The sequence below is a fragment of the Austrofundulus limnaeus genome, unplaced genomic scaffold, assembly GCF_001266775.1.
Source record: "Austrofundulus limnaeus strain Quisiro unplaced genomic scaffold, Austrofundulus_limnaeus-1.0 Scaffold1, whole genome shotgun sequence".
Lineage (NCBI taxonomy): Eukaryota > Metazoa > Chordata > Actinopteri > Cyprinodontiformes > Rivulidae > Austrofundulus > Austrofundulus limnaeus.
In genome coordinates, this window is record NW_013952403.1 from 5498239 (window position 1) to 5524511 (window position 26273).

General features: G+C 38.2%; 1 protein-coding gene across 2 annotated transcripts in view; it reads right to left on the reverse strand.

Annotated features, from left to right (window-relative positions):
* Window positions 1-25829, reverse strand: part of klhl4 (kelch-like family member 4) — a 40873-nt gene extending 15044 nt beyond the window's left edge. Inside the window, exons 1-5 of one of the 2 annotated variants that reach the window (XM_014006467.1) lie at window positions 25475-25829; window positions 5652-5819; window positions 4616-4752; window positions 3684-3880; window positions 145-357 (exon numbers count right to left, since the gene is read on the reverse strand). In XM_014006467.1, coding sequence (XP_013861921.1) covers window positions 145-357; window positions 3684-3880; window positions 4616-4752; window positions 5652-5794 — 690 coding nt within the window. In that variant the 5' untranslated portion in view covers window positions 5795-5819; window positions 25475-25829. Of the gene's footprint in view, window positions 1-144; window positions 358-3683; window positions 3881-4615; window positions 4753-5651; window positions 5820-19225; window positions 20508-25474 lie in introns of those variants that run through there. The other variant, XM_014006457.1, reaches the window with a different exon arrangement.
* Between the last annotated feature and the right edge of the window lie 444 nt (window positions 25830-26273).

Consider the following 26273-nt stretch of genomic DNA (forward strand, 5'->3'; position numbering starts at 1 on the left):
GAGAGAGAGAGAGAGAGAGAGAGAGAGAGAGAGAGAGAGAGAGAGAGAGAGAGAGAGATAAAACTGCTCCACATCCTTATTTCTGGTCCAAGTTTAAGCCGAAGCACTGTAACATTTATAGTTCTTCTTCCTCTGTTGTCTCACCTGCGGAGGAAGAAGAGGCAGGCGGATGTAAGCGAGGAGCACCCCGAGGTCCTTTTGTCGGTGCTGGACATCGTACCTCACCCACATCATCAGAGCTTGGAAAATTGTCTCCTCGTCTGGAACGTTGATGTCATCGCTGGAGAGCAGCTTAACAATCTCCGCCGTGGGGAGCAGGAGAAACTCCTGATTCTGAATGACCTCCAGGAAGTGTTCCTGGAACAGAGAGGAGACACAGAGGAGACAGATAATCATCAGTTATTAGCCGAGGAAGTGCACTCGGTGCAGCTCTGTTTGTACGAATGTGTGTGTGTCTGTCTGAATGAGGACCAAGTGGCACAAGGACACAGATGTGAAGAAAAATGAGAACAAGAAATTGCTGGATATTTAGGCTCTATCTTCAAGAAGCGATAACCACAGTGAAATACTCCCCATTTCTTTGAGAAAAATGATACTGTCATCTGTTTAATAATTTAAAAACACCAATCCAAATTGCAAGGCACAAATCAATTTGACAAAACATCCTTTAAAACAAACCTTATTAAATAGCTAATAAGGCTTTTGTTTTGCTGCTAATAATACATGATACCTTTAAGCCCTTCTGAGCCTTTTAATGAGAAACAGCCGGTGCGTGTTAACTATTGGAGTCTCTCGAACGACGTGTCCAGCTCGAATCTTAGCGAAAGCTGTTTTCTGTTGCCTCTCCAAAGATTAATCTTCCACTTATTGGCCAGAAGCCCAGCCGATAAGACAGCACATCTTCAAGGCCTTTGTCTCTGGGCTCTTCCATTAGATATGATGTACTGCATCAAATCTTCCATGGATCCATAGCATGTCCAACATTTAAACAGTTGGAAGACAGACTGAGCCATTTCCTTTTTTTTTTTTCCTTTCTTTTTGCCTTGTTTACTCTTTGAACGAGGCAGCTGAGCTTTGATTACCAAGCTGCTGAAGTAACTTTGTGCTCACAATGAGCTGGAAGCCTCTCAGTTTGCAAAAGATAAAAACAACAAAAAACAACTGATCATCAGCTTGTAACAAATTACAGTGTCTTGATCCAATCTTTATGAGAGCAGGTTTTAAAAGCTTAATTCAAAGAGCTTTAATGAAATGGGGGCATGTATTGATCTGCGGTGGTAAAGCTGAGGTGGAAAGTTCAACCAACTCTTTGGTAATTATTTCACTTTGTTCTGGTCACTGGTACTGGACAGCAAAGCTGGAAGCTAAACTGAGTTTTCAATGACTATTTATAAAGTTTTTCTTTGGGTTAACTGACAGAAATTTGGATCAGTGAGAAGAAATGGTAAATAATTCAGTAACTGAGCAAAACAGTAATTGTGTATTAACAGTTTTTTGACTGCATAAAGGAGTCTCTTCTGTGGAATAGGCTATGAGCAGTTAATATCTTACCTGTTGTAGATAACCGCTGAGCAGCCTCAGTTTGGAGAAGTTTGATTCTGACTGCACTGAGAAGCTAACGGCTAGTCCAAGCAGAGTCAAGACTAAAATGGATTGCTGCCTCCTCAAAACAGCTCCAAATTTCATATTAGTTAATACAAAGGCTGTTTTATAAATTAGTGGTTCCCAAAATTGAGGTCCGAACTCCACTGTGGGTCACAAAAAAACAAGTTGGGGGTTCTTTGATAATCTTTAAATATCAAACAAAAATTACTTCTATCATCTTTTTTTTTTTTGCTTTTAGATGTGATATAAACAGCCATAAATTTTAAAAAGTAATATAATGTGAGTTTAAGCTATTTGTGCTGTCAAAATGCCCTCATTTGTTTACCTTTTTAAAACTTTATGTGGTTTAATCATGTACATTTGGGGTCACAAGTCTTTGTCATTGTTGATATGACAGAAAGAAGCTAAAAAGTTTGAGAAACTTTGTCATAAAGCTTTACAGCCCTGTAAATTTTGCATTGACATTAGTACAGCAGAAATGTCCCTGCCGAAGAACCAAAAGCTGCACAGGAAAGGTGTCAGATTCATACATAACTGTGCAATTCAAAACTGACAACAATTTAAAGTTTTATCTACACTCCACTTTAGTCCCTCTCAGACGACCTATTAACTGAATGTTTGAGTCAGAATTAAACTCTGTTTCTCCCAATTGGACTCATTCAAACACCATGCTACAACAGGTAAGATATTAATTGTTGTAACCTTTCAAAAGGACACCACTTTAAAAAATTGAATAGGAATAGGAAGGTTACTTTCGAAGACTTTCAGCAACAAACTGCTAGAGTGATTCTCTAAAAAAAACATGTTAGTAAGGAAAATGTAACATTACTTTTGTATGTGCTGTACCATTAAAAAACGGAAAAGGATGTCAGCAAATAGACTGCCGCGCACAAACAGGGAAAACAAGTTTGCGCAAACAGGACTCGGTCCACTCAGAACCCAGCGGATGGGGTTGCCAGGAAGCTTACAGCCTTCCCTGTTCATTACTGAACTGATTGAACAGGAAGCTGGCCCTCTTGTGCAGTTTGATGATTAGATTAACCTCCTGGTCGTGGATGGAGCCCATGATGTACACTGGGCCAGCAGATGTCCTTTAGGAGATAACGCCAGCTTTGTGCTGTCACTTCAGCATGACCGAGAAAAACCTGATCTGACAAATAATGTGGTGAATTTTAATCCAGTGCAAATATCCATTTCAGGGGGAAAAAAKGAGATTGCACGTAAGGCAGTGCACTAATCAATGTGCAACAGTAACCTGGTGTCTTCTGACACCACACATTACATGAAGTGAAAGCATGAAATTATTCCATTTCTATTCTATCCAAATATCCACATCTCGTCTGCTGAAATTAGAAGATACAAACACCGAAGATGCCATTTTTTTTATTATTCCTTCATAGTTTTTGATGGAATATTTAAATTAGGTCATATAAAAGTAAACAACTCTCCAACATTTTTGTTTGCCATTATCACCTGAAAGGTAGACAATAATGTTTTTGCCAGCCCATGTGAGTTCATATATTATGTTAGCAAAATATTTCATGAACCAGAGAACAGATTTTAATGAAATTYGCAGAAAGCAATCAACCTWTAACTGAATAACTTTTGGAGTCAACCCAAATCAAGATGGCTACTGYTGCTAATCAACCTTAGCAAACACAAAAAAAAAGTTATATTGCATTCAATTTGACACACTAAGCTAAAGTTTTGTGCCGTARTGCCAAAAAGTCCAACACATGCTCCGAGAGCTAACAGGCTGCATAACATTATTTTCAAGTATCRGCTGAGTGACTTCAGTAAACTCATTTTCTCTAATGCAAGTTAATAAAAACAATCCTGATAGAAGCTGAAAAATGACCTATAAACATTTAATAAATGGAAAACAATAAACTTAATTAGCTCCAGTGTCGATGACTTTCATGTTAACACAAATACACTGTGATGTAAATGATGTTGTAATCATCTTGTTACTGATATGGTTGTGTTGCGAATGCCCGTGCATTCATGCAACAAAGAACACGGACCCTTATCGCAAAGCAAATAATTTAGCCCTCCGCTGACTCGGTTCACTGTCCTACCATGGTGTAATTATGAGCCACGTTCAGCAGGTCCACACATCCCTGAGCGTCTGCGAAGGATCGTATCCCCAGGCAGTTGGACGGATGAAGCTGCTTCATGAGGAAGCTGCAGCAGACCTGGATGACTTGAGGAAGCTGGAGGAGACACGCTGCTGCCAATAAACTCTCGATGGTTTCCTCTTTCAGCTCAAGGACACCTGGGATGTCATGACAAAGAAAAATGTCAATTTTTGTGTCCAGAGAACAGAGCTAAAACAGTGAAGGAAAACTCAACAAAACTCGGGAAATTTAATTTTCTTTTAAAAAAAATGCTACGTAAAAGCTGCATGACTGTTTAAATGTTCTGAAGAAGCTAAAAGTGAGTTRTTAAAGCTAAAAGACATAGGACACTACATAAATGATAAAGTACCAAAAGGCTAACTAAATGTTAAAGTGATGACACGGCTATAGCTAAAAGTAGCAAACGGCTATCTAAAAGTCAAACGTAAATATTTCTAAATAAAGTTATATAACCTGAAAAGTATAAAAGTTTTAAAAAAAATCTCCTGAATGAGCTGAACATTTTGATATAAGAACAGCTAAAAGAGCACAAAGAAAAAAAGAAAAACAGTAATGTGAATGAAGATTCAACATTCACACGATAAACAAAACACAACAGTTCTTTTTCAGACCTTTAGTCACATTTGACATTAAAAACTTAACAACCAGTCATGTGGTGTTTACATCCCACTTAAATTTTCCTACTTCAAAAACACTGTAGAGAATTTATTATGTGGCATTTTGCCTGTTAAAATAAAGTGATTTTATGCCGTAGCGCTCCACTCTCAGCGAGCCCGATGATGAATTGCTTTATTGATCCATTTTAATCACACAGGATTTCAAAGGTCTCGTGACGATTTACAAAAGCCAGTGAATTCTTTATAGCCACTCACCCGTGTAGGCGAAATGAACCAGGGATCTGAGGGCCTCGGGATCCACTCCCTCCATCTTTATCTCCTCTTGCTTTGCCTCCCTCACATCGCTGGTGAACATGGCAGCAAAGTAGTCTGATACAGAACTTAGGACCAGTCTGCCATAAAGAGGGGRGAAGTAATGCATTAAATACGCTCTTTTACATCTCTACTGCAAGATGTAGTTGGAGGATAGTTCCAGAGTGTATTTTTTTTCATTTTGCACTTCAAAAACATGAATGTCAAAAAACAAAGTGAGAGTAAATATGTTGTGTAGTCACTGTTTGTGTTTCATGCTGTGCTGCTGATTAAAGGGATTTTGCATTAGGTCAGTATAAGAAAATTAATTCTACTTATTTCTAAGCCTATCAAATTCTTTCATTCCACAACCTCTAGCAATACTATTCCAATTCTAATTCATTRATGTTCAATACAATAAGTTTGTATTTCTAAAATATGTCCTAATGTGTTTCTAATCATGTTTGACCTTTCCTTAGCCMCTGCCCTGTTACAAGGATTTTCTTTTTATGTGTCTGTCCGGTTGAGCAAACAAAATGTGGCAAATCAGCATTCAGGCAGACGCACTCGGAGAAAGCAATGGCCTTTAGCATTCAGAAGACGTCATATGATCTTTTCAATACTGTCAGTTCAATTCAACCAGCCTCCTGAGAACCTGATGCCCACGTATTGGCATGTTTATGCAGTGAAGCACAGTGATCTTCTGTGTCAAATGCAATGAGGATTGACAAAGGTGTAATTAAATCACAGCTGAGTCGATATTTAGAACCAAACCAGTGAACATGGAGTGTGCGTGTGTCAGCTTTTATTTCATGATCAGAAGATCCCAGCTGGGGAGAAAAAAAAAAGTATGTTGCAAACTGGGATCCAGACCCCAGCTTGAAACGCACTGCACGGTCAGATTAATGAATGTCACACAGGCGAGCTGCTTTACCTCTAATTTATAGCATCTGCGGGGCTAATGAATGAAATGAAAGCAGACAGAAGCACAAACACCAACCTGTGAGCTGGTATCTTGTGATCCCCTGCTATGAGTAGGACGTCACACAGCTGCTTGTGCTGCAGGTACGTCTCCATTTTACGGAACGTCTGCTCTGCATGATTTGTGGCCTGGAAAAATTCATCGGAGGAGTTGGTGTTCATTCTGGAGAAATTGCTGAGAACCAACCTATAGAAGACGAGACACAAAACAGGAAGTGATTCATATCAGATTCTGTTTGTTCTTAATGACAACTTTGTTGCAGGTTATTTCCACAAAACCTTGTGATCATAAATGTGGCAGCTGTAGCAACTAGCTGTAGCATTTCTGGAGCAGACTGGGTCACTCCTGGCAGGAATACAGTATATTCTCTAAGCTGGAATAATCGTGAAATGCRAAAATGATGCAAAGGTTTATAAAATACTGTTTGCATAAATTTCTGTAATTGTTTTTTTGTCAATTAGAGTTTTTTTTAAATGGCAGTGATCCACTTGGCCGAGTTAGATTAGCCATTAGTTCATCTGTCCGGTCAGAATTAAACTYTATTTCACCAAATTGAGCTCATTCAAAAAACTATCTTCAAGGTAAGATACTAAATGCTCATTACACTTCTACGCAAGCCCACTTTCATCTTTTTAAACTGTAACTTGAAATCCCAAAACTCAGAAGGTGAACTTGTGTTCTTTTTCCAATGATCAACTTGTATGATAAAGATTAGGTGAAATGAACAGAGAAACCTTAATTTACAAAAWTTAACTAAACAAATGAATTGTTTCCTCTCTTTTTGTTCAAGTATAAAGTAAGTAGCAAAAAGCCTTTAGATAAACAGCAAGCAGCTGAGGACACTAAAGAGCTTATTTGGGCACATGGCATCCCTGATTCCTCTGCTCCCTACAGAACAACTGTATCTTTCTTGCCACACTAAGCTGAAATTAAAACTRTTATGAAGTCAACTCCATACATAAGTAGATAACTAAATACCACCATCCAGTGAGACAAGCCAGCCTCCCTATAAGCAACAGCTTCCCAGACTGAATGGCTGTTAGGATGTTTGTGGGTGCGTTGGCATTTGTTTGTGTAATTTTTGTAGAAAACAGGGATTTAACAAGTGAACCAGTCTGTCTCTTGTAGCATTGTGGTGAGATTGAGTCCCTGTCCCCACGGGCTGCAAGATTACACGCTGTTTTACAGGCGTCTGAGTAATCCCTCACTCTTATGGCAAAGAATGCAGCCCAGTCACTCTGGTGTCCTTCACAGAGGAAAACATGTGCTCATTGACATTTAGGGTTGTTTGGTGAGCTGCAGAAGGAACCGGGCTGTCTCTCTCAGAGAATTTCCCATCGTCTCATGGTTTTTCTGCTGTCAGAAGACAGTAGTGATAGTGCTCAAAAAAATCAAAAAAGGAGCTATTTAAAGCAACACTTTGCATTGCAACTTTTYACTGCTCATACGCTATGAAAGCTGCTTTAGCTGGGGGAGTTACAGATTCGTCAATACAAATAAGCTGGAAATACAAACTGTAACGCATGGAAGCACAACTTATTGGCACACGCTGAGATTTATATTGCAGGATAGACAGAGGGGGTTGTGGCTTTGATTGATGTCCTGTTTAACACGCTATAACAAAGTTTTCAGCCGGGCTTGGAACTTTTTCCTCTTTGTTTACCATGAGTAGCATTATGTTCCTTCTGGGATTTGTTTTTGTTGCACTGCAGTCATCCCAGTATTGTCTAGTCTTTATTGGGTATCTTTATGCTAAATGCAAAAGTAATTTATTGCCCCACCTCAGTATTCCCTACTGACTTGAGAGTCCTGCAAAGGAACACCAAACAAGACTGAATAAGCAATTGGGCCATAAAACTGAGATCCATTGCTTTTCTATTGGCTCCGAGGCATGCTGTAAGGATTTTTCATGGCTACCAATCTCTCCGACACTAATTGCTTTGGTATCACATTCTGGGGAGCAGTAAATTTCGAGGTGTATATTTTGCTTCTAGTATGGGCTTGGATCATCAAAGGCATAGCCCAGTTTTATTAAGGCACTAAAACCTCAGAACACCTTGCAATAGAGTAACTGCTCGGGGGAGCGGGTGTTACGATGCTGCATCGCAAATGCGAATCACTGAGCAAATCAGAGAAACTGAAGAACTGTGAAGTGTTAATTTTTTTAGCATTCCTTGAAGGAATGCATGTCCTCCACCACATTTCATACCAGACTTAGACTAAGATCATAGGCTGAGAAATTATAGCACTAGGCCTGTCACGTTAAGCATTAAATCAGTTAATCACACGATAAATTAAAATGAGGTTGATCATTTTCATTTGCCTGCTTGTTTGTTTACCTTACGTCTCGCTCTTTTCTGCTCCTTAGCATAGGACGGCATGAACTCTCCTGTCAGATATTGCCAGTTGCATTGTCTTGTAACCTCAGTAGCATGAGAGCCCCATGAACAGGGATGTAGCTAAAGAAGCAKCTTCAGTTTTCCGACACTTCAGGATGCACTTTGGGCACCGTGCCRAATCACGGGTTCGCTTGAAGTTGTATTTTATGTACACTGCGTAAATTTCGTAAACATCCGTAAACTTTGTAAGCAGTGTGTGGGTGACTGTAATTTATTTTTATGAAGTTAGAAGAAGACACATAAAGAATGGTTCAACCGTAACTTTAGGTAAATTTCAAAAACTTCGGTAAATCTTGTGAGCAGCATGAGAGTGAGCACCATTATTTTATGAAGTCAGAGAAGTAATTTTACAGCTTCAGCAGCTGTTTTGTTTTGTTTTCCCAGTCTCTAAGCCAGGTCAGTTTGTAACTTTATTTTTTTTCATAATTTCATAAATTTCTGTAAGCTTCGTAAACGGTGTGCGGGGTGTTATTATATTAGTTTAAAATGGTCTTCAAATATTATTTATCACAATAATTACTGAGACAATTCATTGTTATTACAGGCCTTGATGGTGCTGTAGACAATTTGGTCAAACCTTGAAAATAACATTACACATGATCTCACTTTACTCTCATGAGATGTGAGAGTATGTGTGAACTCAGCTACAACTACATCATATTTTAGCTCAATAGCTGGTAACTTAACTGAGTATTACTCATTTTGGTGTTTTCTGAGGTTAGCTGGCTGTAGCAATTATCCTGAACTGAAATAATCGCAAAAGTAAAAAATGTTTTGGAGGTATTCATATTCATTAAAATCTGCCCAGTTGTTCATAGGATATTAGGTTGATGCCAAAAGTTAATGTTCACTTTCTAAGCAAAAATCTTGTGAAATGAGAAGCAATTGAAGTATGTGTTATGAATAATGTTCGACTACAACTACACCAATTTTTAGCATAGTTTCTGTAAAATTGGCTGAATTATAGCAATTTTTGTTGTTTTGTTGAGTTAGTTGTGGTTGTTGACTSCAACGGTTAATCATCTCTAAATGTACAGTATATATACTGGTTATTTCTTAAAAGTCTCATAAAATGGGTCCAGTGGCTCATAAAATACTTTTGCTAGCACACACAGACAAGCAAATATGTAATCACCTTCTTTCGCCTTTTGGTGATAATGAGATTTACAGTTGTTACCTTCAAAACTGAATAGGCTGAACCAGAATAGAAGATAAGGCTGCTTTATTTATTATCACACTTTGTCCTTGAGCAGATTTTCTTCAGTGAGCACATTTCACCTGGAGTCTCACAGTTTGGTCTTCACACCTTCTCGGAGCTTTCTCACCCAAATGTGACTAATTGCTTCTGAGACGCAGCAATGACAGTGTTTATTTAATGCTGCGCAAGTGAGAAGGATGCAGGGTTTTACACTTATGTCAGGCCTAGAAATCTGCTCGATATAATCATCAAGTGCTATCTTCCCCTGCACAAGATACAAACAAATTTAACACTCATGAATAAAAATACATTTTGGCGCGTTAATGTATCGCGTTAAGTRGATGAAAAGAATTGCCTTTTTTCAGCCCAGATTAACGCTTAGCTGTAAATGTCAGACATGTTACTGAAAGTCTCACTCCAACCATATCAGTTCCATCCTTCTAATGGAGGGAAAGCTGTGCCTGCCTGAGCCAAATGGGAAATATRTCTTTCAAAATGGATTAGAACAGCTATTTTTCCCAGTAGGTTGCCGAACAGCTTGAGTTGGGTTGAGAATCCCACAACTTCTAAAGAACCTCTTAGAGCCTGTGCCAAGATGATGTGTTTCATGAGATCTTTCTGTATTCTGAAAAGTCTTTGTGCTACTAGTGGGTTTTGTGTTGAGMGACAATTTTTCACTGGTTGGTCTGCTGGAGGCCGACCTGGATGTATAGTCAGAAAAACAGATTTTTCTCTGAATTGTTACAGGAGAATTTATTATCGCCCACCGACAATGTATTTATCTGTGTTGTAAGCGAAATAACTCATGAACCAGGAGATGGATCTGAATATAAATGTCATGTACATTTACAACTCATTAACGTTTGGAGTCAACCTAATTCAAGATGGCCACCATGGTTAATTGACATTATCCAACCCAAAAGTGGCTGGAACAAATTTTTACAGAAGTCAAGCTAAATTTTGGGGTAGCAGCAAATCTCACAATATCCCATGAGATCACATATTTGATGAAAAGAACTAAAACTCTGCGCTGAAAAGTGACAGGCATTACGCATTCTTCCATTGAATGCTAGGCCTTTCATTTCTTTTCTTTTTCTTCTTTTTTCACGCATTATTTTATTGTTACACATGCCTGACACTGACTGAGGTCCCTGGCTGCACACAAGACCATGTCCTTTCAAAATGGTTCCAAGTGCAGCTATGCGGGCCCTTTATGTCAATGGATGAGATGAAAAATTGCCTCAGCTATTGGTAGAAATGAAATATGACCTTACTGAATGTCTGTTCTGCAGTAGCCCTGACAGCGACTGCTGCATGCAACAATGAATGAATAAAGTGCTGCAAGCTCAGAACATAGTTAAGGTTGGGGTAAGAGGCTTGGGAATGCATTATTCCGATGAGTATCTTCCCAGAGACAGGAAGACTGTGTGTGCTGGGTGAGGAGGGGTATTTTGTGAGTGAAAAATGTGCAGATCTTAGCAGAAAGCTCCTCGCTGCTGGCAGGTTAACTTGCATACAGGATGAGGCTGTCATTGCTGTTGGATCGTTGGTAATTTATTAACATTTAATTTTAAAGGGTAAACAGATTAATATACAGGCAGCATTAGAGTGGATTCTACAGTATGTTGAATGTATTGATCCTTAACTGCAACTCTAGTAAGCGTGTTTTGTCATTTTGAAGACAAAATATTTTATTAATAAAACTTTGTAACATGAAATGATTGGTTGAACTGGGTAAGTTTTGCTGAGTTGCAAAATAAAACAGCATGATACAAATTCAACCAACAAAACAGATTTAAATCAACATAGTAGCACAGAGGAAATTATCATTAGTCCTCTATAATTATCACCTGGCATTAAAGCACGTGTCAAACTGAAGACCCGCAGGCCAAATGTGGCCCTCTGCAACATTTTATGTSGCCCCGAGAGCATCAAAGATGTATTAATGGCTTTAAAATGAGCATATGATGCTTTAAAGCCAGCATTGACCATAAACTATACCTCCCATAATACATGATTGTTTTACCTGCCAAATTACAACATCCCACCACTACATTAGGTGGAACTGCACAGGGTTCAAAAATAGCCTGCAGTTGGTCATGTAAAATTTACATTTAGCTGTTTTTTTGCTAGCTACTTCTGCTGCAGCCTATTTGTACTGTGAAGTGGGAACTTTCTACTTACAAGTCGTACATTTAAACTGGAATGCCCCTCCAGTGGGAACTCCCTGTTAGAAAGTGGGAGATTTCAGAATTTAAGATGGCTGCTACTCACCACAACTCATCAGTGAGTAAAACTCATATACTTTCATTTATAATATTTCTGCATTATTTATTTCACATTTAGTCAGTCATATAGTGTTTATAAGACGATGTGTTAAAATGCTGTTTCTATGCAGGAAACACCACATACAGCTCAGTTATTGTTTGTGTCACGATCTGTGTTTATTTTCTTAGTTTTCTAGTGTTTTTCAGTGTTCCCCAGTGTGTCACAGCTCAGCTGCTCCCTGTCTGTCTGATTGTCACCCTCGTGTTTCTCCTCAGGTGTTTTGTGTTTAGTAATTAGTAGTCTGTGTATTTAAACCCTGTCCTGTCTCAGTCTGATGTCAGATCATTGTTGATTGTTTCATGTGTTGTGTCGGTCCCTACTCCTTGAGCTTTGTTCCCCTCGTGCTGATGATCAACGGTTTTTGTAAGTTTGCTGTCAACAGCTCTCTTTTGTTGTTTATTATTAAAACTTTTTGTTAAACTTTGAAAGCCTGCCTGCACCCTGGCTTCGTTCCTGGCCGAACCTCACAGTTTGTTAGCAGAGCTCAGCCGTAGCAATGACACGAGGAACATGGCGTTTCCTTTTTAGTTGAAGGTAAACATGAAACATCAAAGTAAATTACAACTGGACCTTTGAGGGCCACCATGATGCTCATGTGGCCCTTGGTGAAAATAAGTTTGACACCCCTGCATTAAAGGCAAAACAACAATAATCTTTTTACCTGTGTCTGTGTGTGCATGTGTGTTAATTTGTCTGTAACGTTAGCCAAATATTTAAATTACCACTGGATGGGTTAGATGGCCACCACAAGCAATGGACCTTAGAAAACTCAAAAAATAGCAATAACCCAGCTGATTTTACAGATATTGAGTTAAAATGTTTGGGGTCATAGCTGAGAACTGTCCCCTGCACATATTTTGAGCGCAACATATTGTGTGACACTTTACCTTAGAGGTAACTATAATTAGTTATTGTCAAATTACCTCAAAAATTACTAAACAGATTTCAGCAAAATCAAAGTCTGTGCATCTATACTAGATTAACTTTTGAAGTCAATTCGATTCAAGATGGTCACCACAGCCAAATGACCTTAAAAACCACAAAATGGCCCCAACTCAATCAAATTTACACACTGAGCTAAATTTTGGCATAGCAGTCGTTGACAGTTGTTCACAGTGCTCTTGCACTAACAGAATCTTTTTCACTTACTTTCATTTTGTTGCACTGTTCAAACTTCAGTATTTATTAATATTTAATTTCCACGATAAACCAAGAAGATGTGTACATTGTCCAGTAGCTGGTGAACATGTTGTGTAGACTCTGCTCTGTTTTCAATTTAAATGATCCTTCTGGACTCTATTTTTATTCAAGGCTCACCAGGACTCATCTTTAATAATATTGTCTCCTACAAATATATTTATTTAAAACTGTCAGAGAATAATCATCTTTAAATGAACTGTTTTTGGTGGGGTGAAAGGAAAAAAACCCCAACTGATCCATATTTGAAGAGAACTTAGAGGACGTATTCGACATTTACTTTGGCTCTTTTTCCTCTCAGCACAGTTTAAAGGTTGAACCTTTTAGCTTTAGTTGGCTTTCGAACAAAACGCTGGCTTAGCAGGAAATCTGACTCACGAAATTACAAAAATCTAATAAAAACACTTCTGACAAATGCCAGATAAAGTGAGCTTTGCAATTTATAGCATCTTAAGAACCTGTCCAATGAACTTGTCACACGTGGCGCAATTTGAGCCTCGTGGCGTTGTGAGGCGTTCAAGAAACGTCTGAATTACTGCTGTTGACAAGCGTCGGAGTGGTGGTATTTCTTCTCCAAGGCAGCGGAGGGGGAATTGAGATATCATTCAAACTAACAGCCTGCTGACTCAAGTCTCTGTTAGTGTTTATGTAGGAGAGGTCAGGGTTTCTATTCCATGCAGGTTAACTTCTGTTGTATATTCTGTGTCAAACACTTCGAATAGGTTATTTGGATGAGAGTCATAAGGATACAACAAATATAGAGTGTGTTATATAATGGCTCAAAGCACAGGGGTGACACACAGCAGGGTATTATGTTCCATGTGTTTTTCTACAGACATTGAAGTCACCTGGAAGATGAAGGTTATCTAAACTAGACACTGCATAGCGGTAATATAATGACCCCCGCACGCAGAAATGCACCAGAACTCAGAAGTCTTTATTCTTAATAAATGTCATGCAATCCAGATGCATCCCAAAATTGTAGTGGTTTGGGTGGTGGTCTTTTTTTGGGGTGTGTGTTTGTGGGGGGGTGGGGGGTGGACCTGATGGATAGCCCCTCATCAGAGCTGAACAACAACAGAAATCTGAAGCTCCAATGTTTAATAGTTTTTGAGCTATAACCATTTTTGTATGTCCAGATACCCCTTTTTCAGATAAATTGGGGGGCCGGGGGGGTGGGGGGCACTGATTGGTGGGCCTGATGGATAGAGCTTCATCAGAGCTAAACAACCAAAAAAAACCTGAAGCTTCTATGTTGAACAGTTTCTGAGTTATAAGCATTTTTGCATGTCCTGACACCACTTTTTCAGATAAATTGGGGGTCCGGTGGGTGGGGGGCACTGATTGGTGGACCTGATGGATAGAGCTTCATCAGAGCTGAACAACAAAAGAAATCTGAAGCTTCTATGTTGAGCAGTTTCTGAGTTATAAGCAATTTTGCATGTCCTGATACCCCCACTTTGAAAGGAGCCCCCTCCTCAAATATGGGGTCTATCACAAAACCGTTGGCTGGCGCAGTGTAGGTCGGACTCATCTACAGCCCTGCCAAATTTCATGTTGATCGGTGCAGCTATTTTTGGGGTACGGTTGACCAAAAATCACTGAAAACAAACAAAAAAAAAAACAGTACGAAAACAGTACATGGGGTCATAATTAAAAGGGTATGTCATGGAGGAAATTATTTCTAGGCACACAAACATTTTCATTTTTCCTCAGTTTTCATGTCAGCCATTCTGAGAAAGCTACACCCCGCAGAACATTAAGAATGAAAGTCTTTACATTCTTTGCCTTCTGGAAAACTAGCTTCAAAACAGAACATTATGACTTCTTCTTATTTAATACACCTTCAAATGAAAGGCTTAGCATTTTTTTTGAAGGAATGCAACATGTTGCCTTTCATGCCAGGATTTTAAACTAAGATCACCTTAGGTTGAAAAATGTGGGAGTTGTAGTCAGTTTTGTTACACCTAAAAAAATAACACTCTCATGAGTTACTGTAAGATTAAATGGTCAAAGTGTGTTGTGAATCACTCTCAGCTACTACCACATCAAATTTGAGCTCAAAATCTGTCAAACTTGAGTTATAGCCATTTTTGTGTTAGTAAATGTTAATTTGTTGTAATGGCCTCCTTGAACCGAAGCATCTCCAGAAGTTATTCTGTTGTGGAAGCATATCTAACTATTATTTTCCGATAAATTTATACAAATTAGTCCATATGTTTGTGAAATATTTTGCTAACAGACAAACAGGGTTGACTAAGGTAACGTTTTAAACAAAAAATCTTGTGCAAAAAGTAGAACTTGGGAGTATGTGTTGTGAACGAGTCTCASCTACATTCACACCAAATCTTACTGTAATATCTATGAACTAGACTGAGTTATAGCCATTTTTGTGTTTTCTAAAATCAGCTGGTTGTGGCAGCCATCTTTAATTAGGTTGGCTCCAAAAGTTAATGGGTTGTTGATATACATCCAGTGATYATTTCCTAAAAGTTTAATTAAAATCTAGTTAGTGGTTCATGAGATTTTTTTGCTAACAGAATATATTATTTAGGTCCAAATCAGCCAAAATGACTTAAACACAACTCTTTTTGTGTTTTTAGGATCAGTTGACTGTCAGCCATCTTTAATCTTGAGATAAGGTAATCACTATTACCCTTTCGCTGGGTTAGCTGGGATAATTAAAATCTTCCATTTAATTTCATCATTGGTGTACTTTATCCCACATCCTTTTAAAGGTTCAGCCACTAACGCTGAGCTGTTTCTATTGATTTTGCTCATTAATTCAGTTTGACAGCAATGTGAAATATTAATGTAAGGAGTGAGAAACCACATTAATTTTAAAAAACTGGAGTAACTGATGAAACGGCTGGAGAAGTATGTGTAAGAAGTTCACAGACAGGTCCACACACACAAAACAGAAAGACTGGCACATTCTCCAACGACACGCAAAACTTCTGTGTTTTTCACAACCGCCCGAACTGATTCCTAGATTCAGCCTGAAAGATTGTGACAAATTAGGTGTCAAGGATTCATGGTGTGCGACGTAATCGGGCCACCCAGCTGGTGAGGTAAATAAATGTACATATCTCAGTGACATCCTGCTTAGCGACAGATGAACGTGTCAGCCGAAATGTGTCACACAGTCACTGGTCTGTTTCAGACTAAACATCGACATATGAAGTACCCGTTACCGAGCAGCTTTATTTCCAGCGGCCATGATTCTAATTATGCAACAGACAGCGACAGTGCACTGGGGATAGTGAGAAATACATTTTTTTTATCTATCTGTTGTATAGAGTGCTTTATAAAATCACATTTATACATTTCTTACACAATAAAAGCTTTATATAAAATTAAACTAGTTTTTTATGGGAATGCACTTCACTAGCAACTTTGCTAAAGCTTAAGCAAAGACGACATTAGACGTTAGTGCGTAAAGTCAGTAGATGACTATTGGCTACTACCACATCAAATTTTACCTCAGTATCTATAAAACTGACCGAGGTGTAGCCAGTTTTGAGTTTGGTAAGCTCAATAAGCCATCTTTGATAAGGTTTACTCTGAAAGGTAAACCRTTATAAAAGTGCATCGAATGATTCCTTTCTGAAAGTTTGAGCAAAATCAATCTATTGGTTAATGAGATATTTTGCTAACAGAAAGACAAAACTGACTCCAACAGTTAATGACAAAGATTTTAAATAAAACATTGTGCAACCAGAGAGTGTCATAGTATGTGTTGGGGAAGAGTCTCAGCTTCTACCAGACCCGATTTGAGCCAAATGTCTGTAAATTTGACTGAGTTGTAGCTAATTTTGTGTTTGCTAAGGTTTATAAGCTGTACTGGTCATYTTGAATTTGGCTAACTACAAAACTTATTCAGTTGTACATGTACATCTAGTGGGTAAGTTCTGAGAGTGTGATATAGATCTGTCCTCTGGTTCATTAGATATTTTGCTAACAGATTAGAGTGTRCATGCACTATTACATGATCAGCTTTCTTTGTGGGTGATAACAAGAGGAACTGATTTGCCTATCAGCTTTCTTAATGACATTATTAGCAGTGCTAAAGGATATCATTTAAAGTGCAAGATCTAATCTTTTGATAAACTGTTAAAACTTTGAATACTAAGAAGACTATCAGATAATTCAACATTATTAAATTCATAAATTAATAGACACGAAATGGAGAATATCTGAAGAATAGAGTTTATGATCCAGTAGAGCAGAATTGTTTCAATAATTCAGTATCATTGTCAAAAACTGCTGGCTGTGCTTCTTTTTTTTTTAACATGGCCAACATGAACTCAAGGATCCTGAGAGCCAGAAAGCTACACATTTTCACTCTGAGGCATATCTTTTATGCATGCACTTTTCACACACAGGAGCCCCAAAACATGAAAATCTGCCAATTATGCCGACRCGAAGAAGAGCCGAACGTGGAGTTGATTCTAAAGCCCAGTCTTAACTCAGAATAATTCATGCTCAGTTCAGGGAGCACCAGCCATCCACTGCCTGTGGCATTCATTCAATCCACGCTGACACGTTTTGCACTGTGTAGGTARGGAGGCTGGGTGTTTGGAAACACACGGTGAGCTCTCTATAAAACAAAGAGGACAGGTTTACCTGCATTGTTCTCTTCATTGCCAGGTGCACAAAACAAAAGCGCGCGGAAATCGGTGAAGCTTAAGAAGCAATCGCCTCAGAATGTCACGGACGTCAGATAAAAGGAGAACTGGTCTTTTCATCTGTCATGTGATGTGCTTTTAGTCTTTTGCCAGACACACACACACACACTCACAACCAGGCTGACATCTCGAACCTGTTTACTTCCTGGAACAAGACACAGAACGACAAGGACAACAGTGAAGACTACAACACTGAGAGAGACAGAGAATGGGATTTATCCCTGGAAAATTGGTTTAGGAGAGTTCAGCATAAGGATTTGTGAGCAGATTAGGATTCTGTGCGATTCACTAGCTGTGATAGCTTTTAGCTCATAAACAGGCTCACAGGATAATGCATGTGATTTAACTCGTGCATCTTTTTATAGATCCGAGACGTGTTATGTGATTTAGTGATTCTCCCACTTTTCACTACATGGGAAAATGCATTTGTGTGAGAACTAAACAGAGAGATCAAAGGTGCAATTGGAGTGTGATCTGGGCCACAGAACAGAAATGAAGGAAGCAGTAAAGGCACTGGCTTTTAGTTCAATGAATAATTAAAGAGATGTGTTATTGGTTTATCCTGCCGAACATGTGTGGAGGATGAGATGGAGCTGTCCCCAGGTGAGCCATGAAGGCAGCAGAGAGCCCTGAGAGAAACATGGAAAATGATACCTGTGTGGACTATAGCAATCCTGTTTTTTTCTGTTTTCTGCACTCCAACTACATTCACATTTGTGCTATTTTAGCCATTCATAAATGTTTTACTCATTCAGGAGATGGATGTAATGACTCTTGACTTTTGTAACTTGTATACTTTTCGAAATACTTATCTTTATTTACAAATATTTTGCACATAGAATTACATTATGTTCACTTTGTTTCCATTAAAATATTGTTCTCCTTGAAATCTGATTAAGTACACTTGCTCTGTTTTTTTTTTTTTTTTTTAGTCTTCTTATGCTAAATTTAGTTTTTAGCTATCATTTTGCTGGCTTTTGCTTTTAGTAAGTATTTTGGTACGATTAGCTGTTAGCTACTGTTTTGCTAGTTTTCGCTTTTGTCGCTCACATTTTGCTACCTTGCTACTGCGTCTAGCTAGCCTTTTAATAATTTTGGATAGCTTTTAGCTAACATTTTGCAACTTTCAGCTTTTAGCCAACCTTTTGCTAATTAGCAAGACTTTTGATACTTTATCTACCTTTCTGCTACCTTTAGTTAGCATTTTTTTAACTTTCAGCTTACAGCATGCCTTTTTGCTAATTATAACTATTAGCTAGCCTTTTGTTAATTTATCTTTCTTTTAAAGCTTTGCTCAATTTAGCATTTAGCTGATGTTTTTTTAACTTTGACAACTCCGTTTCAGCTTTTTCAGCAAATCAGCAGAGTTGTTCAGCACTCAGCATTTACACTGCAGTTTTGCAGAAAATGCCATTTCTACAGCTTCGCTTTAGCTCAATTTTAGTCACTTCATGCAGGACGACACTGAAACTAAGAAGTTAAAAAGTAGCAGATGGTTTTTTTTTCCAAATGTCTTGAGTTTCAAGAAATGTAAACAAATTTTAACTATGATGTTACGTAACATAAGTAAGGATTCAACGCATTTTAATCACATGATGCTGCATCAGCAAACAGGCTTTTTTCTATTTGATGAAGATTTTTTTGAACAGTTAACATCTGCAGTGTTATTTTAAAATGTAAACGGAACACGATTTCCATTAATAGTACGAAAAAAATCAGATTCTTGAGTAATTTTCTGAAAAGAGACACTTCTGGTCTCCTAAAGTAGCTCTGAATTCATACCTGTCTCTGGCCTCCACCTCTGCAGGTTCCTCTGTACTGCTTTTCACATCTTTCTGGCCAGTGTTTGGTTCCTCTTTCCTTGTAGCGCTGGGAGAGGAAATACTCTTTGGAGCCTCCTCATTCACCTGCAGGCCTTGGATGGTGTTGGGCAGGTGATGCCACGACTGATGACCCGTCCTGACGTAGACAGGTGTTGGCCCGGGCGTTTGCGGCGTGACGCTGTGGACAGGGCTGTTGGTCTTCCTCAACCCCCCGATGCCTCTCTCCCTTGAGTGGCTCTTCAGCCGTCCCTGGACAGGGGTCCCTCTGTGGTCCAGGCCATCCTGCTGGATGTAGCCTCCCACACCGCCGCCACCTCCGCCCCCTCCACCACCGGCAGAACCTTGGGATGAATGGCTGAACCAGCGCCAGCGCAGCCTGAGGATCTGTTTCACGTCAAACTCCTTCTTTCCTGACACGGACATCCTCTTCTGGGTTTGGAGAGATGAAGGCAGTGGAGTGTTGAGTCCCCAAGAACATGGAGAGCAGAGAAGAGAAGAGCTCTGACTAACAATGTACCTCCTCTCCTCGGTTATTGTCTCACTACTATCATGATCACCTCCTCCTTTTTGTGTTACACCTCCGCTGTTCTTTTAGCCGAGAAATAAAGCAGCTCTCTGCAGCTTTTGTTCCTAAGCCTCCCTCCAACTCTCCCTCCTTGTCTGTCTCTTTCTCTCCTTCCCTCCTGTGCTGCTGCTGTTTCTGTTTGCTGCTGCCGCTGGAGCTGAGTTAATGCACATGCATGATCTGTCCTCCCTCCCCTTCGCCTCCTCTGGCTTGCTGTCTCTCTCCCTCTCTGCTCGTCTCTCCTGTGAACACACCATCATACACACACTCTGTTAAAGATGGGCACATATACTCTGGAATAGAAATGAGAAGAGCCCTAAAGCTCTTTCTACACCCCTCCACCGCCGCTCAGTGTGAGAACATGCATGTTTCTCTATTTGGGAGTGATAACGCAGCAATGCTGCTACAGGGAGGTGAGGTAYCATGGAGCCAGGATGATGAGATCACACCTTAGCAAAGCAAAAACTGCTGCTGTTAAAAGAGTGAACAAAGGAAGAATGCCAAATGCTTTTAAAATTAAAAGTATTGTTTGTTTTTTTTCTTTTTTTGAGGGAATGCATATCACCCGCTGCCTTTCATGGTTTTAGACTACTGTGTTGTGATGAAAAGGGTTGGACTTTGCTCAAACCTTGTAAATCTCATGTAAAATGGTAATCTGGTTCACTCAGATATAGCGGTGAGAATTAGTGTCTACTGGTATCACAACAAACTTTGGTTAAMTATCTGTAAAACTTGCTGAGTTATAGCCACGTTTGTGTTTCTTTAATCCAGTTGACTGTAACGGCCATCTTAAATTGGGTAGATGTGCATTCAGTGATTAGCTTCTGAGTGCTTCTTTAAAATCTGTCAAGTGGTCCATGAGATATTTTGCTAACAGACACAAGAGGGTTTACGCCATGAATAAAAATACAATTTTAAGCTAAAATGTTTTGCAATAAATGCATTAACTAAATTGGTATAAAAAAATAAGAGGCAGGGATGTCTCTCAGATAGCAGACGTAAACTCACACCATCGAAAGCAAAGGAAATTAATTTCACAGCACCGTCTGCTGGTCTCACATCAAACAGAATCCCATGGGGGGGGGGGGGGGGGGCATCTCAGTGTAAGGTAGCCATGCAGAAAGAAATATTCTGTTTCAGTCACTTGCTTGAAAGCTGCTGCGATTAAAGTGAAAAACTATGGCCCGATCAACCTTCAAGGTGGGTAAGCTGCCTGTTCCACAGTTGGAGCAGCAGAAAACAGCATCACTTTTTCTGTTTGACGTTTTTAATAAAGCTGGATTAACTGAAACCTGCACCGTTGTAGATAATTAGGARCCTGTTACTACACCTCACATTCAAAGAGTACTGAAGTCTGAGTATTCCTCATAAGAGTGAATTTCTCCCTGCCACCTTTCATGTTGAATATTTGTAGTTATTAATTGTTGATTATTCTGAAAAATGGTGAGTTATAAGATATTTTGTAAACGGTCCAGACAGACAAACACACACATAAAGATGCAGGCAAAATTACCTTATCACTCTACCTTTTCCTCTGGCAGCAGATGATAATAATGCACCACTAATGCCCATGACTCTTACATTGCTCAGTAGAGCTTCTATTAAAATTTATAATACAAAAGTACTTTTCAATCCTTATGATGTTGCCCAGCATTTTCTCCAGATTTATAGATTTTGATCTGGATTATCAGAGAATATGTTTTGTACCTCCGTTCCCGTTTTTATCATTGCGCAGCAAAAATGCAGTGATTTTAAATAATATTGGTAAAAGTGTTTAAATCTAGCCTCATATTTGATTTCTAATTTTCACTGTGAGGACAAAGGAGAGAGGCAAATCTGACTTTGATGCTCATACACTTCTCCACCCACATCACCTCCCACAACAGATTTGGATTCAACCTGGTGTTGTGATACATCTTTCATGAATGCCCATATTCACAAGTGTAGAAGCATAAAAAGAACAATTATACAGAAAAAAAGAGCAAAATATTCTCCACTCAGGCTCCACATAAACTCTGATTYTCATTCTCTGACTGTAATTTCCCCCTTTTGTGTGTGTGGCAGCACGATGGCTCAGTGGTTAGTACTGACGCCCCACAACAAGAAGGTCCTGAGTTCGATCCCCGGTTAGGACCTGGGGTCTTTCTGTGCGGAGTGTGCATGTTCTCTTCGTTCTTGCGTGGGTTTTCTCTGGGTACTCCAGTTTCCCCCACACCCTAAAACATGTACAATAGGTTACCTTCAGGCCCAGGCCTCCCTTGAAAAAGAGATTTGAGATCTCAATGGCACTTGCCTGGTAAAATAATGGTAAAAAATAAAATGTGTGTGTGTGTGAATATTTCCCACACTTCAACAGGAACAATAGAAAAGACAGATGGGTAAATTTTATAACTAACCTTTATCTGTTATTTTTCAACTTGATTGAACTGACAGCCAGATTGGCCCWGATTGGACAGACCGAAAAACCATCTGTCAGGTATACATTTTTTGCAGCATCAAATTTTCCATATTTATCAAGAAAGTTACTGCAAAACGGAACAGAATGTTTTTTCTTAACCCTTTAAAGCCTGATCCTTTAAAAAATAGTCAGAATATTCCCATTTTTAAAAACTGACATGTTTTTTTGGGCCATTAAACAAAATCCAAAAAAAAWTTTTTGCCACATCATTTTTTTAATGATATATTTTTTTGTATCAAATCTGATACACTGGGCTGTTTTGGTAACATTTTGTTCACAACAAAGTTAAATTAAGAAACAAAAGACAGTTTTGCCCATAACTTTTCACAAATTTACTTCTTCTTTTTTTTTTTTTACAATGAAGTTTTTGCAGCCATTTTTTTCACTTCATGGTAGGTAAAAAAACAGTTTCTGTCCTTGTTCAGTCACAGATGTACCTTACACTTTATAACACATAAATTTGTAACACATAAATAATTAGTCAGTACAGCGTAGAGATCATAATTTCAAAGGAACCACTTTGAAAATAGCCAAAATGTGTTTTCAAATGGCATTTTCAGTAATTAATCAATCATCTAAAATAGTGTGTGGTTGTGTTGCGGCAAGAATACTGTTGGTTATATTACTAAAATTACGAAAATGTCACATGACAATTCAGGACTGGAGCAACTTATGTACCTGCAGTATCAAGTTTGATGTACAAATTTTTAACACGGTTTAAATGTACTATGAAAAATATTTTAAGTAATTATGCATTGTTTCAACACAGAAAGTATTTATTATAAAAAAAATTACAAACAATATCGATGTTATTCTTACCATAACTTCTCCAAAATTAGCAAAAGCTTTCCTGAAAAAACTACAGACTACTAACTGCAGACTAATTTAGTCRAATTTGTAAGGTGAAAACTAACAGCGTTTCCAACTTTGTCCTGTTTTTATAAACTTAACCCAGCTAGCTAGGTTACCTCTTCGATGCGAACTTGTAACTTAACTACAGACTGCATTTTTAATATCTAGGACAGCTAATTTATGTATTATTTTTGTTATTTTACTGGCCCTATGGCCTGATATATTTGGGATGAAGACCATTGAATGACCATTTTAGCTAAAACACGCAATGCATCAATGCAGATAATATATACTGATGATTCAAACGTGGCACTGACTGTTTCCTGGAGCTTCTGGTGCTTTAACATGAAAGCCTTCCCCTAAAGGTCCATGGTGAAGAAGCCACATCAGCCTTTAGTTGTCTTGACGCTGTTAAATTTCCAGTTTAAGAAAAAAAAGACGGACCGCTTTGATTTGATTTCAAAGGAAAAAGAAATGTTATTTTACATTTTCAGTTTTGTTTAAAAACAACCATCCGTATTTAAAATGAAAAACGAATGACCAAAAAGTACACGGACCWTATGTGACAATTTGTRAATGGACACTCTAAAAGATAAACAGGAAAACACGTCTCATTTCACAAGTAAGCAGATTTTATTTTATTTACCTCAATGTGAATGTGATCTGACCAGAACTGACGTTATAATGTAACAGTTAGCAGGGCTAACAAAAAGGTTAGCAGAGATGTATTAGCTTCTGTAGCATATTGTTATACACAGTGCTACTGAATCATGCCATGATTGAACACAAATTGTTAAATATTACAAGCTGGTTTTGCCTCTGATTTATGTAATATTTACTCAGTATAAATTATATATTTTACTACTTTTAGGATAGGACAGGACAGGATGTTTTATTAGACAAACCTGGCATGTTGAGAAGATAGTTAGCCAATWTAAGTAGAAACGAATTTCATCCTTTAACCGCAAATGCAGTGAACATTTTAAGTGTTGACTGGTAAATATTATTTGTATTATTTATGTCAGAAAGAAATAATAAATCACTTTATTAGTAGTTGAAGTCATCATTTTTCAACTAGCTAAAAAAGATTCACTGACTTCAGGTCTGATTTAGATCATTGTTACTTATAATTTATATAATCTTGTATATTTAGCTGTTTTACATGATTCCTGAATGGAATTAAAATAATTAGCAATTATATTAATTTATTGTAAACATATCAGATCATTTGTGACAGATCCAGTTGAGCTTCCTGTTAATCAAATAGCTACAATGACGAACATGAGTTTGYTTTTACTCTTCCATGTTGTCACAGATGCTAGCAGTGGACGAGATGTGCAGGACTGATATTTAATTCTTTGCATATCAACCACCACCTTTCATGCCAGAGTTTTAAAATAAAATTGTTTGGTGTGCAGCTTCATATTACCAAAACTATTTTCACAATACAAAAGAGACCAGCAAAGAAAAGTCCTATAAAGATGTGCATCATATATATAAAAAATCTCATCAGCAGTAATGCAAACTGAAGCATCACTTCAAAGAGTATCAATAAAGCACTCGATTAAACCCTTTGTGTTCTATTGCAGGGATACATTATTTAATGTAAAGTTCCTTAAATGAACACATATAGCCCTCCACCTTTTATGTCAAAGTTTCAAACTAAAATCCATCAAATAAAAAAAATAACAGTAGGCACAGTCTTTGCAATATAATATTTTTGCAAGATTTGATAGCATTAAGAGTGTGTTGTGAAGGACTGTCACTTACTACTAAACCAAACATAAACTTAATATCGGTCAAACTGACAGTTGTAGACATTTTTTGTGTCGCTAATGTCGAATACCTATGACAGCCATCTTGATTTAGGGTTACTACAAAGGTTATTCAGTTGTAGTTGTTCACCCAATGGTTACTTTAACCAAAACTGTCTGTTCACTGGTTCATGAGATATTCAGCTAACACACATACAAACACAAACATTTTCACCCTTTGAAATATTTTTCCTTTGGCGGTGGGAAATATCACCACTGTTATTTCTTCTGTGCACATAAGCAGCAATTTAGGATTCTGCACAGTTTAAAAAATATATATTTTTATTGGGGGGGGGGGTCTAATTATTTGACATACAAACATAATGACTGGAATATGTTTGAAAACAGAAAGCAGTCACTATACATGCAATAAAGAAACAATATGACAAGTGTTGCTATTAAATAGCCTCTCCAACATACATATTTAATAATAAAAGTGACAGCATCTATCTTGGATTAATGAAAAAATATTAATATTGATATTATATAACACTGAATGAGAATAATCTCTCTTCTTACCTGATAAAGTGATGTGTTTAGCCTCCAATAAGTGRAACTAACTTCTAAACTGAAAGCAAACCGTTTCTGCACGTTTGTTCCAACTCTCTCCTGTCCCGCCTTCAAAAAAAAAATGTTTTCTTCTCCAGAACGGAAAGGGGCGCCTTCCTCTTTTAAAGGAAACTTCTGTTGCTTTCCTTCCTCTGCACCACAATAACAATTGCAGTCAAAGAATCAGGAAACCTGGAATCACATCCTGCGCTCCAAGCAAAGTGCTGCTTTCACAAACTGTTTCTGTGACACTTTTTGGTGCCAACAGTTTGCACAGCAAGTTGTTTAAATAAGTTTGACAAAAAAAAAACTTAATGAGTCACAAAAATAATAAGTTTTAAAACTGCATGTAAATGTGTTCTCTTCTCTTCGGCCGTTGGTTTACATGTGCTTTAAAACAATAATTAATTGTTATAGAATACAGCATAATACAGCATAATGGTTGAAAAAGCAAGTTGTTCTTCTCTATATCCTATTTGTACAGCACAAATATTCAGTAAAGTGTTACCATCAATGAGGTATATAGAATAGAGGCGATGCCCCCTCCAGAAGATAGAGCACTGTGATACAAGTGCAACACCATCTTTTGAGGAACAGGCTGTCAGTATAAACAATTAATCATGGCAAGACATCTGGATAAAATTACACATAAATCTTAGTTTTTTGTCCAATTTTTGATCATTAATTTGTCAAGGGCGGCACGGTGGCTCAGTTGGTAGAGCTGATGCCTCTCAGCAAGAAGGTCACCGGTTCAAATCCTGGTCCGGGG